This window comes from Lethenteron reissneri, chromosome 49, assembly GCF_015708825.2.
Source record: "Lethenteron reissneri isolate LAM-NWPU_2019-01 chromosome 49, ASM1570882v1, whole genome shotgun sequence".
NCBI classification, from domain to species: Eukaryota; Metazoa; Chordata; class Hyperoartia; order Petromyzontiformes; family Petromyzontidae; genus Lethenteron; species Lethenteron reissneri.
The window spans coordinates 10,676,376-10,691,324 of NC_083827.1; the positions used below are offsets into that span (position 1 = coordinate 10,676,376).

The window sequence follows — 14,949 nt, forward strand, 5'->3', positions numbered from 1 at the left end:
AGGGGACGGTGTTGTGTTGCCGTGTCCCTTTCTCTTTCCCTCTTCTCACTGCTTCCCTGTCACACTCGGCACTGAAGACGCTCTGTTGCCCGAGTGTAAGTAACTTCAGTCGCTTTATCCTGAGACCTTGCATGTCCATAAGCAGTGTGCACGTGTTACTGTGATTGACTCAACACTGCTCGCGACGAGCGGAGCCCCGGGCGGCTAAAACACAGCAAGTGGGCACAGTGGACAGCACTGGTGGTGCATCTGTCAGTCCTCAATCAACCCATGGCACCGCCCGGCTCTGTCCCGTGACCTCCTGCCAGCGTCGCCTTGCACAATTCACGTGGTAGCCTCAAAGTGCACCTCGGCTGGCACGACCGCTGTTTGTGTAAATGTGCAGTAGTGGTAGTGGTTAGTGCCACTGTGCTATGAGCCTGGTGAGTTTGGTTCCCAGGGACAGCCAAAATCAGTGAACAGGGTGGCCGTCTGTCTTGGTTTGACTCGGGACAAGTCCAGGAATTGGTATTTTTTCCCCCAGGTAAGGCCCACTGAGCTATGTTATAGCTCTTATTCAGAAGCGACCTATCACAAATGGCAGCCCAACGCGGTGGCTTAACATCACGTGGAAATTTATAGCAGCCGAATGCTGTAAACGCGTGATGTTCATTATAAATGTGGAGGGTTGGGATCGAACCCACAACCTCCTGTATACCAGGCGAGGTAGTTAACACATCGCCACCGTGGCACCCTCTGTGTTTTTGGCGCAGCAAATGATGAATTTGCACCAAGATCTGGTACCAGTATTGTGTTGAACTTAATTTTAGTTGTAACTGTACCGTCTTGACAATAGGCCTCGGCTGACTGAGAACCGTGGGTTTGGTCTGCTCTGGACAAGATCCAGACCCTAGTGATGGAAATCTGCATTGATCCTTTGCACTTTTCTAAGTTGAATCCACCTTAAAATTACTGCAGTACCTGATGCATTGTGTAGTAATTATCAGAGGTGGCCGGCTGTGGGGCTGGCCACACCACCCACCTGATGCACCGTGCCGGCCTTCATAGGCGTTTGCTAACGTCACTTGCCTAGCGACTTGTGCAAGCCATGTGATGACGTTCTTCCCCTCTCTCTGCCCATGCCACAGCTCACCCCAAAAAGTAAACGGAAAAGCATCTACAGCCGGAAACTACGCCCCGTGTCCAAGTTGTTTGGTAGGTGCAACGTGGTGGTGCAACACGGTGATGAAATATTTCACCGAATAACAAAATAAGATTTGCGTTCAAATGAAGCCGTGCTCTCCGTGTGGAAACGCCCGCGAACGACTTTCGATTCTCCGCAGAGTTTGAGATCGACCCGGTCGCCATGACGAGCACGACAGAGACGACCCTGACCCCGACCCCGACCCCGACGTCGCTCCTGGATGAGGCCGCGACTCCGGAGAGTCCCGGTGGCGGCGGCGGCAGCGGCGCGGACCGCAGCCCTCACGCCGCGTTGGCCGAGCTGCCGTCCGAGGAGTGCCGCAAGCTGGAGCACGTGACCAAGGGGCGGCCTCGCAGGGCCAAGAAGCAACCGCTGGGGCGGCTGGCGGTGAGCGGCAATTCCCCGCGTCGCCCCCTCGTAGGAACATGGGTGGGAAATGTCAGGTGCGAGGCGTCCACACTCAGAATTGGAACCGGAAGTTTTTTCCTCCCGAGCTAAGAAGCCTTTTTTTTTTCGGGGGCAACTCGGCAGGCAGATGCGTCGTCACCAAATGGCGAATCCCAGATTTCAAGCGTTCGTTCGGGGTTGGCGTTCCACTGTGGCATCGGTCTCCACCGCCCGTCCTACGGGGGGGGGAGGGTGTGACGGTGGACGCGGTCAACTGCACTGGCCGGTCGAGCTCCATTTCCGGATCCTCTCTGTGATAGCGGCAGACACGGCACGGAGCACCGCCTGTGCCCCCCCTCCACCGCCGCCGACCCAGTGGAATCCGGCTATGTGACCAAACGCTTCCCAGAGTTGTGCTGTGTGCGGAACGCGCGTTGTGTCTGTGCTGGCTCAACATGGTCGTTGAGCCGTCATGCACGCGCATGTGTGTGTGTGCGTGTGAGTGTGCATGTGTGTGTGCATGTGTGTGCGTGTGCGCGTTGTGTGTGTGTGTGTGCGTGTACGCGTTGTGTCTGTGTGTGGCTGCAGTCCTGCACGGGCGGCATCGCGGAGTCTCAGGAGGGCGAGCAGAACGGCATCATGGGACGCGTTGACGAGGGAGTCGATGAGTTCTTCTCCAAGAAGGTGTCACGAGTCTCCTCCAAGTGCGTTTACGTCTCTAGCGGGCGCGCAGCACTCATCGTGCACAACGCCCACAGCACCATTACTCACGGTCACTACACACCACCCATCACACACCACCCATCACACACCACCCATCACACACCACCCATCACACACCACCCATCACACACCACCCATCACACACCACCCATCACACACCACCCATCACACACCACCCATCACACACCACCCATCACACACCACCCATCACACACCACCCATCACACACCACCCATCACACACCACCCATCATACACGACCCATCATACACCACCCATCACACACAGCCACCACACATCACAGTCACCACACCACCCATCACACACCACCCATCACACACCACCCATCACACACCACCCATCACACACCACCCATCACACACCACCCATCACACACCACCCATCACACACCACCCATCACACACCACCCATCACACACCACCCATCACACACCACCCATCACACACCACCCATCACACACAGCCATCACACACAGCCATCACACATCACCCATCACACACAGCCACCACACATCACAGTCACCACACCGCACATCACACACCACCCATCACACACCACCCATCACACACCACCCATCACACACCACCCATCACACACCATCACACACCACCATCACACATCAGTCACCACACCGCACATCACACACCGCACATCACACACCACCCATCACACACCACCCATCACACACCACCCATCACACACCACCCATCACACACCACCCATCACACACCACCCATCACACACCACCCATCACACACTACCCATCACACCCCACCCATCACACCCCACCCATCACACACCACCCATCACACACCACCCATCACACCCCACCCATCACACCCCACCCATCACACACCACCCATCACACACCACCCATCACATCACAGTCACCACACCAGCACCCAACATCCATCACACACAGCCACCACCCCACACGTCACACACAGCCTTGTGCTGTGACAACGGCACCAATACAAGATGATTCATTTACAAGATAAACAGGCTGACAATAAACACCTCCTTCCCATATCTGTCCCTCCGCAAAAAACAAAACAACCTATTATTTTGTTTAACACGTAGGCTTTTTATTTAAGACCGGGAACAAGAACAGAGCCTCACCATTCTGGTGAATTGCCCGATGATGCTGGATGCAATTACCAGTGAAACGTCGTACTCAAAAATTGTAAATGTTGTGGTTTCACGCTTCAACACTCCGGTGGGCTAAAGCAGTGAACTATTTGTCTTTTGTCAACGTGACAATTGTTTGCTGATTGGCCGTGTCGGGTGGTGGAGGGTTGCGACACATTTATAAATAACGTGATCTAAACCCAAAAACGTTTATTATTTTGTCACACATCCCATCAGGCAGAGAGCATCCCAGGAGTGCATCATTTTAAGGGCGTAGTAGCCGAGAATGTATTTAGGCCCCACGTATTCTCAAGGAGAGCGCTCGCGACGATTGAACCCCGGTGACGTGCGGCCCCGCAGGAGGGGTTCGCTGCGGAGGGCCGAGTCCACGGACGCCGATGCCTCCGAGAGGCATCGGCGCGACTCTAAGAAGGGGAGCTTCTTCGGATTCATGCGGCCACGGGGCAGCTCCAAGGCCTCCCCCAGCCCCGGGCCCACGGCCGGCGCCGCGGCCCCGAGTCCGGCCGCGGAGCCCGCAGCGGAGGCCCCGAGGACGGAGGTGAAGGCCGCGGAGATGGAAGCGCCGCCGCCAAGCGCCGCTAAGCCCGAGGAGGAAGAGCGGTGAGAGAGGGGCGCCGCGCGCGGGGGCAGAGGCCCCCCCCCCTCCCCCCTTCGTTCCGCAGCTGTCGCTCCACTCCAGCCGTGGCTTATGAGGGCCTGGGGGTCGGAGGACGAGGGTGATGGCGCTGAATTCCACAGTGGAGCAGAGCGTGTGATGGAAGTGGAAGGATAATTATCATTGTGACCTGCAGTGTGGTGAGTGGGTGGGGGTGAGTGTTTGTTGTAACCTGCAGTGGGGTGGTTGATCACAGTGGGGTCGATAAGATGAAACGGTGATTTACCAGACCGAGTCCTCAACATGGGTGGAGGAATCGACGAGTAAAGTTCACAGGAACGGTGACCATGGTAGTAGCAATAGAAGAGCGATGTGGAGGCGACTGACCACGAGTGGCTGGAGCTTAATAGGTGAGTGCTGCTTTACGCTGAATCATGTCACATGCAGCGAGGTACTAACCGGGTCACTCCACCCCAGATACAGCAACAGGTTTCCAGCTTCGGCTAAATCCTGTTTTTTGTGGAGGAGCTGTGAATTGTTGGGAGCGAGAGAAAGCTTCGTGTAAGCCCAAGTGTGGTTTTCTGGGCTGCTCCTGCGCATTGAGCGTTTCCTCCCGTAAAAGTCTCCCCTGCGCAGTGCTGCAGTTGTACGCACCGATCGCGGCAGCGAGCGGCGCGTTGGGTGAACGCTCGAGAGGAGGCGCAGTCCCGACCCCGTAGCGCCGCGCTTAAGATTTGCAGCTCCGCTTCTCGCACACGGGGGACAGCCCTCCGCAGAGCACGGTCGGCTGCGTCGATATTCCTCCACGTCCTGCCTCCCCAGGTCGCCGCACCCGTTCGCCGAGGACGCCGTGAAAAGCGCAGAGCCTGCTAGGGCCGGGGGAGTGGCCATCGAGCCTGGCAAAGGCGCCGCGGTGGCAGAGTCGAGCAAGCCAAGCCCCCCGGGAGCGCGACGTGTCCCGCCAGGCTACCCGGTGATGGGGGGCAGCCTCCTGGCCGAGATGAAGGCCAAGCAGGAGAGACGTGCCATCATCCAGCAGCGGGTGAGGTGGGGTCGCGACCCCCGTCCTCATGGCTCGGCGGGCGGGCGGCTTGCGGTCGGAAGGTCACGAGGTCACATTTTTGGTTAGGTGTCTATTCGGCCCACAATCTCCTCTGATGTGGATAAAATGAGCACCGCTTTTTGAGGACGATCAAAAACTTGCTACAGCCGCAGGAATGTGAAATTTCCACCAGGGCCGTAGGCAGAAGTGATTTGCGAAGGCAATCACTTCGACTCGGGCCTGTGCCCTCAAGCTCTCAGTCCTTCTGCAGCTGCCCATTGAGGAGAGGATTGACGATGCTTAAATGTCCCGCTATGGTAAGAGCCTCCTTGAAATGCGAAAGAAGGAAGGTAACGTTATTTCAATCCAGTACACGTTCAAATTCAGCAAATTTGGACCACTGTCCTGGAACACAATGGCCTACACTTCTACGATTGGCATTATGCGATGTTTAAAGTCAACCGTTAAGCGGACGCATACCTGTCAACCCCTAATCAGTGCCCTACCGTATTACAGACCAATTCAAACCTTATTGGTCACCCCGTGCCCCTTATAAACCTCAACGTTCATCCTACAACGTCCCATCACAAGGAAGAAAACACAAACAAATAGACACATTCTTTTGCCCGTATCGAAACGGCTGTACGCCATGTGGACCTGTAAACTCAATTTCCCTGTACAAGAATACGGGGTAAACCGTATGGGTTGGCAGGTATGCGGACGCTACGCAGTATTTCACGGTTAAATGCGCCTCCCGTGGTGGCCTGCGGGATGCAAACCGGATCCAACCTGCGAACCTTTGCAACGAGCGGCGAGCTCGCTCCTCCGCTCGGCGCGCGACCACGCCATCGCTGGCGGCACAGCTGCCTGCGCCTCGTTGGCCGTCGCGGTCGTGGCGTCATTGGTCCCCGTCGTTTGAAAACGCCCTCCCCTCCTCCGCCCTCCCCTCCTCTGCCCTCACCTCCTCTGCCCTCACCTCCTCCACCCTCTCGTCCCTTCTAGAACCAGAAGTCAGCGGAGGCCGAGGGCCTGGGGCTCGGCGTGGCCGTCCTGCGCGACGCCGCCGCCGCCGCCAAGGTCGCGCCGTCATGTCCCGTGGGGCCCACCAGTCCCCGCGGGCCCCTGTCGCCCACGCCGCCAAGCAAGCCGTCGCCCCTCGGCAAGCCGGCCTTCTCGCCACGGCCCAAGCCCAGCTGGACCTCGGGTGAGGCTTTGCCGAGCTTGCGGAATGATGCCTCCAAACGATTGGCCACGACTTGCGTCTGGCAGTTCGTCAGCGTTGATTCGAGAGAGCCTGACTGCTGACGAGACGCTGCAGGCGGAGACCAGCTCGGAGTAGTTTTTGCCGGCGTTGAACGAATGCTGCTGATGTAACGCACTCCTGAGATGGTCGTGTTGCTGATCGGATGTGTTACAAAAACTTTTATTAGCAGAGACAGATATGGGAAGGAGGCTCTTTGCCTGCATATTCAGTACTGTGATCGATGCACATGTCCCTGCGTTCGTCTGCATGGGTTACACATTTTTATTTCCTATGCTGCACATAGTATTGTCTGTGGGGTATTGTCTGTGGGGTATTGTCTGTGGGGTATTGTCTGTGGGGTATTGTCTGTGGGGTATTGTCTGTGGGGTATTGTCTGTGCGGTATTGTATGCGAGGTAATGCCTGTGTAGTATTGTCTGTGGGGCAATGTCTGTGGGGTATTGTCTGTGGGGTATTGTCTGTGGGGTATTGTCTGTGGGGTATTGTCTGTGGGGTATTGTCTGTGGGGTATTGTATGCGAGGTAATGCCTGTGTAGTATTGTCTGTGGGGTAATGTCTGCGTGTCCCGGTGTGTCGCCGTCTGTCCCTGTATGTCGTTATTTTGCTCTGTGTGTCGCTGCCTGTCCATGCGTGTCCCTGTGTGCCTCTGTGCATCTCTAGAGGAGAGCGGGGACTCCGTGTCCCTGGGCCAGGGACGGTCTCCGTCGGAGAGCAGCGCCACTCCGGGCCACAGCAGTCGCTCTGCCACCCCCGAGGGCACGCAGCCACATGCAACCCACACGCAACCACATGCAACCCACACGCAACCACATGCAACCTACACGCAGCCACATGCAACCCACACGCAATCACATGCAATCACATGCAACCCACACGCAGCCACATGCAACCCACATGCAACAACCAGCAACCACATGCAACCCACACGCAACCCACACGCAACTCACATGCAACAACACGCAACCATATGCAAGCCACACGCAACCACATACAACCCACACGCAATCACATGCAACCCACACGCAGCCACATTCAACCCACACGCAATCACACGCAACCCACACGCAATCACATGTAACCACGCGCAACCTCGCTGATACAAATATATTTGCATGCAAATATGTGCATTCACCAGAAGCACATTGCAGGCCAGGTGCAACGGCATCGCCACTTGACTTCTTGGTCCATCGCATTGTGTGCCGAGCAGGTGAGCTCTCCGGTGACGACCTGAGGACGGACACCGACAACGAGCTCGAGCAGATGTCCCAACGTAACAACAACCTCACCAACCCAGCCCACGAGCAGCTTGCCCCCCTGCCGGGTAAGGCCCACGGTTGGACCGGTGCCACGGTCTTGTCTTTTTGTCAAACTCCCCAAAAAGAAATTACTCGCAAATCACTCGGCTGGGAAACGCAACGTGCTCGTCGGCCCTCGACTGCAATATACTCAGCAGGAGCCTCCTGAAAAAGATCTTGAGACTCGTTGAGGTTTTTCTGGGTACACAGGCGGAAAAATAATAATAACATCTGTGCGCGTGCGTGCGCTGCAGGCACGAACGAGAAGCGGGGAGCGCCGGGCCCTGGCGCCGAACTTGCTTTGAGCAGCGGCGGCGCGCACCGCAGCCACTCCGAGGCGGCGAGCGGCGATGGCGACGAGCTGGCAGCGGCCTCCCGCGCCAGGAAGAAGGTGGTACAACGGCGGAAGGCGAGCCAGGACGGATCGGGGGGCGGCACGCCGCACGGGGCGATGATGGGCACCGGGGCGGGGGGCCCCACGCACCGCGACAAGTCCAGCGACTCGACGGACGAGGGCTGATCGTCGCTCGAGAGAGGACGCCGTCACGGATGTGGGACAAGGGACTCCGCCGTGCTCACGTCAGGGCGCACTGATCGGTGGCCCCGAGGTGGTTTAACGTCACTGGACCATTTGTATCCTCTGGATTCTGTGCCAAGCCCAGAGCCCAGTCTGCTGTTACTCTGCAGTCGTTTAATCTCTTGTCTATTTCAGACTCCGCCTTTTATACGTGACAAACGGTGGTGGAAATGTACCGGTATACGCCGGTATGCCTTACCGGCGCTTCCGGAGCACCAAGCACGCGTGTTCTGACACTTTTCGGAACCGTTTCCTATTCCCGCACCGCGATGTTTCCGCAGAGGAGAAACAGCAGTGATCAATGGGCAGCAGCAATGGGTCGGATTCACACCAGCGCCTCTGCACTCACGTTCCCACCGCCGGTGACAGACACACGGTAGTCTCATTGCCGGCACTACAACGCAAGGCGGAGGCGCGTGTCTGCATTACGAGGGAAAAGCACAGGGATGCCCAAGTGGAGAGATGCCTGCATGCTGTGGAGCATTTCTTGGGAAAGGCACCAATCAAATTGCAGGGTTTGTTCGTCGTCATCGTTTGCTCGTTCTGTGGTTGCTTTTTATTTTGCAGTTCATGTTCCTTGCTGTTTTGTGTCTTGCTCGGGGATTCAGTGCAGGGTCGCCACCTGTGTCCGGGTTTTACTCAAACAGTCCGGGAATCGGGTGTCTGTGTTCGTGCGCCGGTAAATGATTTGTACCGAGGTCTGGCTGGTACTAGAGTTGTATTGAACTTCATTACAATGTGTATGGCACAGTTTTTGATAATAGGCCTTAGGCTCATTGAGAAATATCGCTGGGTTTGTTCAACCGTGGGAAAAGGCGGTGACCCGATTTGAATGTCTTGCGCTTACGTTCGTGTGCTTTGTACTACTGCACAAGTCTGTAGTGTAAATGAGATGAGCAGTCTAACTACTCAACAGTAAGCAGTTTGTAAATAATGATATTGCCAATTAGAATTATTATTCATGCAAATAAATCTTAATGACTAATTTGACCAAGAGGGCCCATACTTTTATCATTGACATTTTACAAGGGTTCAAATAAGGTGTGGGATGATGTAAAATATGATTTCATTCGTATTTTTAATTCCAGTACTAACTCTGTAGGTGATTGCTTGGAATGTGGATTTAATTATACCTGGTCTCATAGGTTTTATGGGAAATTACCAAAACATTATTACAGCATTCTTAACACTGCCAAATTACTCCCATCCACCTCAAAATACCCAGATACCACACAGCACCACACCCACACCACACCCCATTTACACCACATCCCATTTACACTACACCCTACCAACACCACACCCTACCAACACCACACCCTACCAACACCACACCCCACTCACACCACACCCCACTCACACCACACCCCACTCATACCACTCACACCACCCACACCACTCATGCCACACACCACCCGCACCACAAACCACCCACACCACTCACCAAACATAACCACCCACACCATATACATCTCGCACCACACCCCACACCCCACCTACCCTGCCTACTCACTACTCGACACCATACTACACCACCCAGACACCTCACACCACCAAGACACCTTGCACCCCAAGTACACATCTCACATGCCAGGCATCTACACACCACCACCTACACATCACCTACACACCACCACCTACACACCACCTACACACCACCACTATGCTATAACACAGCACATACGTGTACAGGGACTGCTCTACTTACGAGCATTCGACTTACGAACTTTCAGAGATACGAACAAACCTGTCCTCATGTCCAGTTGCTTGTTCAGATCGAGAGTTGTAAGTGCAACCGCAGCGCAATAGATGGCGGTGGTGGAATCGACATCTGTAGAACGTGAAGTACCAGTGGCATCTACTTCTACGGGAGATTATACAAATTTTAAAGCCATTCTCCTTATTTAGTGCACATGCCGTAACAACACGTTTGGAATCGACAGGAGTAAAGTCGAACTTATGAACAAATCGACTTACGAACAGACCCCTGGAATCTAACTCGTTCGTAAGTAGAGGAGTCCCTGTACGAAGTTTATGAACAGTTGCCGAGCACAAGGCCAAAGGTCCAAAGAGACAAGCGACCAACAGCAGCACATGGCACCGTCGAGAGTTTACGAAAATAATGAACACGCGTCTTGGATTGGGCGAAGTTGTTACAATGGTTTAGGAAAAGTGCCAACCGGATGGAATTCCAAAGTGGAGCAGTTCACGAGGGAAGACGCAGAAAGAGAAGCGTCGTGAACGACAGCGTGATGAGTGGGTGGGGTGAGTGTGGTGAGTGGGGTGAGTGAGTGAGTGGGGTGAGTGGGGTGAGTGTGGTGAGTGGGGCGAGTGTGGTGAGTTGGGCGAGTGGTGCGAGTGTGTGTGTGGGTGGGTGGAGTTGTAGCCTGGGGAGCTGCTGGGGAGACAAAGGCGGCCGGTCATGGTGTTGGCCACCCCGCACCTATGAAGGCCGTGCCGGCCTTCATAGGTGCTCGATAACAACACTTGCCTCAACAGTCTGTTAAGGCTATACGGGGGATCTTTGTCTTTGTTATAGCCTGCAATGCGGGGGTGAGTGGGTGTGCGAGTGGGTTGTCGTGACGTGCAATTTGGATCAGATGGAACGGTCAGTCTGGTCGATCGAGTTCTACCGCATAAACATCTCAAGTGTGTCTGTCGCGCAATCAAGGTGGCTTACTTTGCTCTGTGCCCTGCTGTCAAGATGTTGTCCGATACTTCGTGCACTTCGAGCTATCTCGATGCACAGGAGCACTGCCAGTGCAGCTGCAGCTTCCAATGATCGGGCTGCCTTCATGGTTCCATCTGTACGGGAAGTCTGTGGGCAGGGTGACCTTACACTCACCTGACAATCACCAAACGCTCACCTGACACTGATAACACCACAGACGTCAGACACCGCTCACCAGATTCCACTGAGCATGAAACGCACCAGACTCGCCGCTCCACCGTGACACGATCCTCCATCAACTCTGCGTCGCGCGTGGCGTTACGACGTGCAACGGCGGCACAGCACTCGTCGCGATTGCCACGCCGGTGATCGTTTCTGAGGTCCAGGGTGAGAGGTCATAGGTTGTACACACGTCAAGTTCAATACCAAAGATCCCCGGGGTTCTTGTGGTCAGAATGAGACCTGGCCAAACCCTGTGCGACGCAGATTGCCCTTGCGAGTGACTGACAGACGAATGGAGGTATTTTGTAGGTTTCGTGTAGACAGTGCCGGATGAAAAAAAAAAATCTTAAAACACAGATTTTCTACTTGCATAGTGAAGTAATTGTATTTTTTCATTTGCTTTACAGCCAGATAATACGACAAATCGCTAACCTTAAACACCAAGTCGTTAATAAAAGTTGAAGGCAGTATAGTACTATAGTAATAGAGCAAGTGCAGAATCACTGAAGCGGAATTGATAGCTTGAAAGCATTTAGCGCGGGCCCCTTGAAAGTGCGGGGCCCGTAGCTACTACATATGTAGCTACTTATGCTACTAGAATAATCCGGCACTGCGTATAGATGGTGACACATGCGTGGTCGTATTAGAGGGAGTGATTGTGCATTCAAACGTGTTTGATGTTATCGGTTAAGAGTTGTCAGACGCGCCCTGGTTTGATCCGGACAGACCACGAATTGGCATCTGTGTCCGGGTGGCAGGAGCTGATTTGTTCCGAGATCTCGTACCGGAATTGTGTTGAACTTCATCACGAGCAAACCGCACAACTTTGATAGTCGACCGAGGCTGACTTGGAGAAATGTGTCCAGAGGCAATATTATTGTTGGGTTTAACCGCCACTGATGCCACTTGTGACAATGGCAGTTGTATTCTTAACCATTTTAATTTTTCAGAGTTAACCAACGCTTGTGGATTCAAGGTTGACCCGAGTCGGTGGGTGTATCACGCCTGATCTTTGTGTCATTTGTACATCGAGACGCGGTAGGGGGAGTCGTGAGTGCCGCTACTTTGTCCACTTGAGCAGGGGGGTCAAGACACTTTTGGGCCAGGCCACGTTATCGTGATAGCGATGGCCAAAACCCATTGATCAATCACCCTGGGTGGTGATTCGCCCCATGGTTGATGGTAGAGGCAAATGCACATGTTTTTGCTATAACAAAGGAAAACACGCAGACTGAAGCGAACAATGCTTTGTATGAGAAGTCTGGCCCTTTGACTTGCCTGGAAATAAGTCTTTGCGCTGTTGATTTACAATGTACAATAATCACAAGAATCGCCTGCCATATTTGTCTATTTCTTTTTTTTGTATTAACTTGTGTAAAATAATAAAAGTATACACTTGGGAGTGCTCGGTTTGTTTGCTGGATGCCCCGTGCTTTAGCGCACTTGCACAGCGGCCCGTCGTTTGCCATGTGTGTCGTATGGAGAGTGCCGTGACGTCTTCGTTGTTGGTGGATAATGTGCACTACTACTGCGAATCACACAAATGGGTAACAGGTTTTTTTTATTTTAGAAATGTAAGTCTCGCAAAACTAATCACGAAGCCGTTACGGCAGAATTAGAGAGACCGAACTAGAAAACACGGGATAATGCTCGTGCCCTGGTCAGAATGTGACCAGGGTGGAAATGATGTAATAAGGAGGGTGGACAAGAGCACGTCGGAGTGTTTTTTTTTACTGAAGTTGATCGTGAAAAGAACCATTCCTGATTGGACTCAATAATAACAATGTCGTTCATCATTGGATCACTACCCCACTCCGATGTGTACGCTTCAGAAACAACATGAAGAATAGAAACCAAAAAAATGTTAAAAGTACACAGAAGCGTGGAAAGATGCATACTTGACGTGAAATTGAGAGACAGGGAGAGGGAGAAACGTGTGGATTGGAAGGCCCTACACCTGTTGGTGCCGTCACCCACGCTGTGAGGAAGAGTAGGCTAAGGGCAGGAAGCACCACAGGTGGAGTTCGACTTCTACATTTGGGGGGGGGGAGGCAGGAGTTCGTTTTGTCCCTCACAGTAGGAATCACGGGTGCATACAATACATTTAAATATTAATTGTAAACACCTGGAAATAAATGTGTAATGAGATGGTGACATCTACTGGTTGGTAAGGGGTAGCACGGGTACAGGCACCACTATAAACATTATCCAGTCCCCAAAGGGGAAGGTATCTGGACCAAAAGTGGGTCCGGCCGAGAAACTCCCAGAACCGGCTGGAAAGTTCCACGAGAGGGCGTGGCCGAGGGCATGGCCGGAGGCATGGCCTCGGCGCGCCTGGGAGAATATAAGCGGAGGACTCGGGGTCGGTGTGGGGATCATTGGGTCTGGACTGCGTCGCTGTTTGCCGTCGTCTCTCCGTCTTTCCCGTCGTTCGGCCACGTGGCGGATCTCTGGCGAAGCTCAACCGCCCTCCCCGACCGGGAGCGGACGGGCGGAACCCGCCGTGTGACCGGCCGTGTGTGTAGTCTGTAGAACGTCACATCTAAGTGTGTACCTGGAGAGGAAGCCGATCACGTTGGCCTGGGCCGTGCCGTACGTGGAATAAAGAAGAGCACCCTCTACACGACGTGTCGTGGAAGTCGCTCATTACAAGTGTATAAATACTTTTATAATGTGTCCAGTTTGGGGGGGTTCGCTTTGTCCCTTACATTAGGAATCGCGGGTGCATATGATTAATGTATTTTTTTTTATCTTAATTGTAAACTACTGAAAACAATTTATTAAAGGTGCCCAGTTTAGGGGGGGGCATTCCCCCCCCGTACCCCCCCAAACCGCCCCCCAAACCCCGCCCATGGGCAGGACACTCCATGGCGAGAAGAGATCATTGGCTGTGGGTGAAGAATAATACTGGCTTGGCGAGGCCTTCAATCAGCAGAGCACGGCACGTTCCGTCACCTTCGAATTTGAGGACAAGAGAGTTATAAGTTTATACTGGTAGGAGCCTCCTGGATACACCAGCCCACAGGGGAATATTGTATCCGTCCGTCGTGCATCCAAAAATGGGATGGGTGGAGAAGGGAGGGTGGGGAGCGGCTCGTCACCCCGTGGTGCCCTTATAAAACTCAACGTTTAACCTACTCACGCCGGATTGTGCCCCCGCCCTCACAGTCGGCCATATTTGCGGAATACACCACGCCGCCGTTGACCCTGGCCATTGACCGAGCAACCCAACGTTCCTACCAGCTCCCTCCGCAGGAATGTGTTGGTACTGTATGGTTTATGGGTTTCTGTGCAGGTCTATAGGAATGTAATGGTTTAAGGGTTTGTCTAAATATCCTCTATGATGCTCTACTCATTAGCCAGTGTCACTTCCTCATCATTCAATCTCACTACTTATCCATGTTCCACCCCTTGCCATCTATCCCCGCACCCAGTGCTCTGCCTCAACTCATCTCTGATGCCCTTTCTGGGTCGCATCGCCGAGTGGGGGGGGGGCTCCTGTGTGCGCACGCGTGTGTGGGGGGGGGGGGCGATAGTGCAATGGTTCGCGTGCTGTTCCACCAACCTGATTACCCGAGTTCGATTCCTGCTCACGGCCAACACCGGTGGGCCTCCCCTAGGTCGGCTCGGCCTCAAAAGAGTACCTGGTGCGGTATGTAAAGATCGCCACTGGGGAGACAAAGGCGGCCGGGCGTGGTGCTGGCCCACCCACCCCCTCGTGTGCCGTTCCAGCCTTTATAAGCGCTGCTCGCTCACAGCACTTGCCCCAACAGTCTGTGCAGGCCACAAGGGAGATCGTTGTCGTTGGGGTGGCTGTGTCTC

General features: G+C 54.1%; 1 protein-coding gene across 3 annotated transcripts in view; it reads left to right on the plus strand.

Moving 5' to 3' along the window:
* Positions 1-12,529, plus strand: part of CARMIL1 (capping protein regulator and myosin 1 linker 1) — a 47,277-nt gene extending 34,748 nt beyond the window's left edge. For 2 of the 3 annotated variants that reach the window (XM_061572196.1, XM_061572194.1), the window contains 10 exons: positions 78-95; positions 1,128-1,194; positions 1,323-1,570; positions 2,159-2,274; positions 3,802-4,062; positions 4,880-5,099; positions 6,102-6,303; positions 7,023-7,118; positions 7,570-7,683; positions 7,912-12,529. In XM_061572196.1, coding sequence (XP_061428180.1) covers positions 78-95; positions 1,128-1,194; positions 1,323-1,570; positions 2,159-2,274; positions 3,802-4,062; positions 4,880-5,099; positions 6,102-6,303; positions 7,023-7,118; positions 7,570-7,683; positions 7,912-8,177 — 1,608 coding nt within the window. In that variant the 3' untranslated portion in view covers positions 8,178-12,529. The remainder of the gene's footprint in view (positions 1-77; positions 96-1,127; positions 1,195-1,322; positions 1,571-2,158; positions 2,275-3,801; positions 4,063-4,879; positions 5,100-6,101; positions 6,304-7,022; positions 7,119-7,569; positions 7,684-7,911) is intronic. The other variant, XM_061572195.1, reaches the window with a different exon arrangement.
* The last annotated feature ends 2,420 nt before the right edge of the window (positions 12,530-14,949 follow it).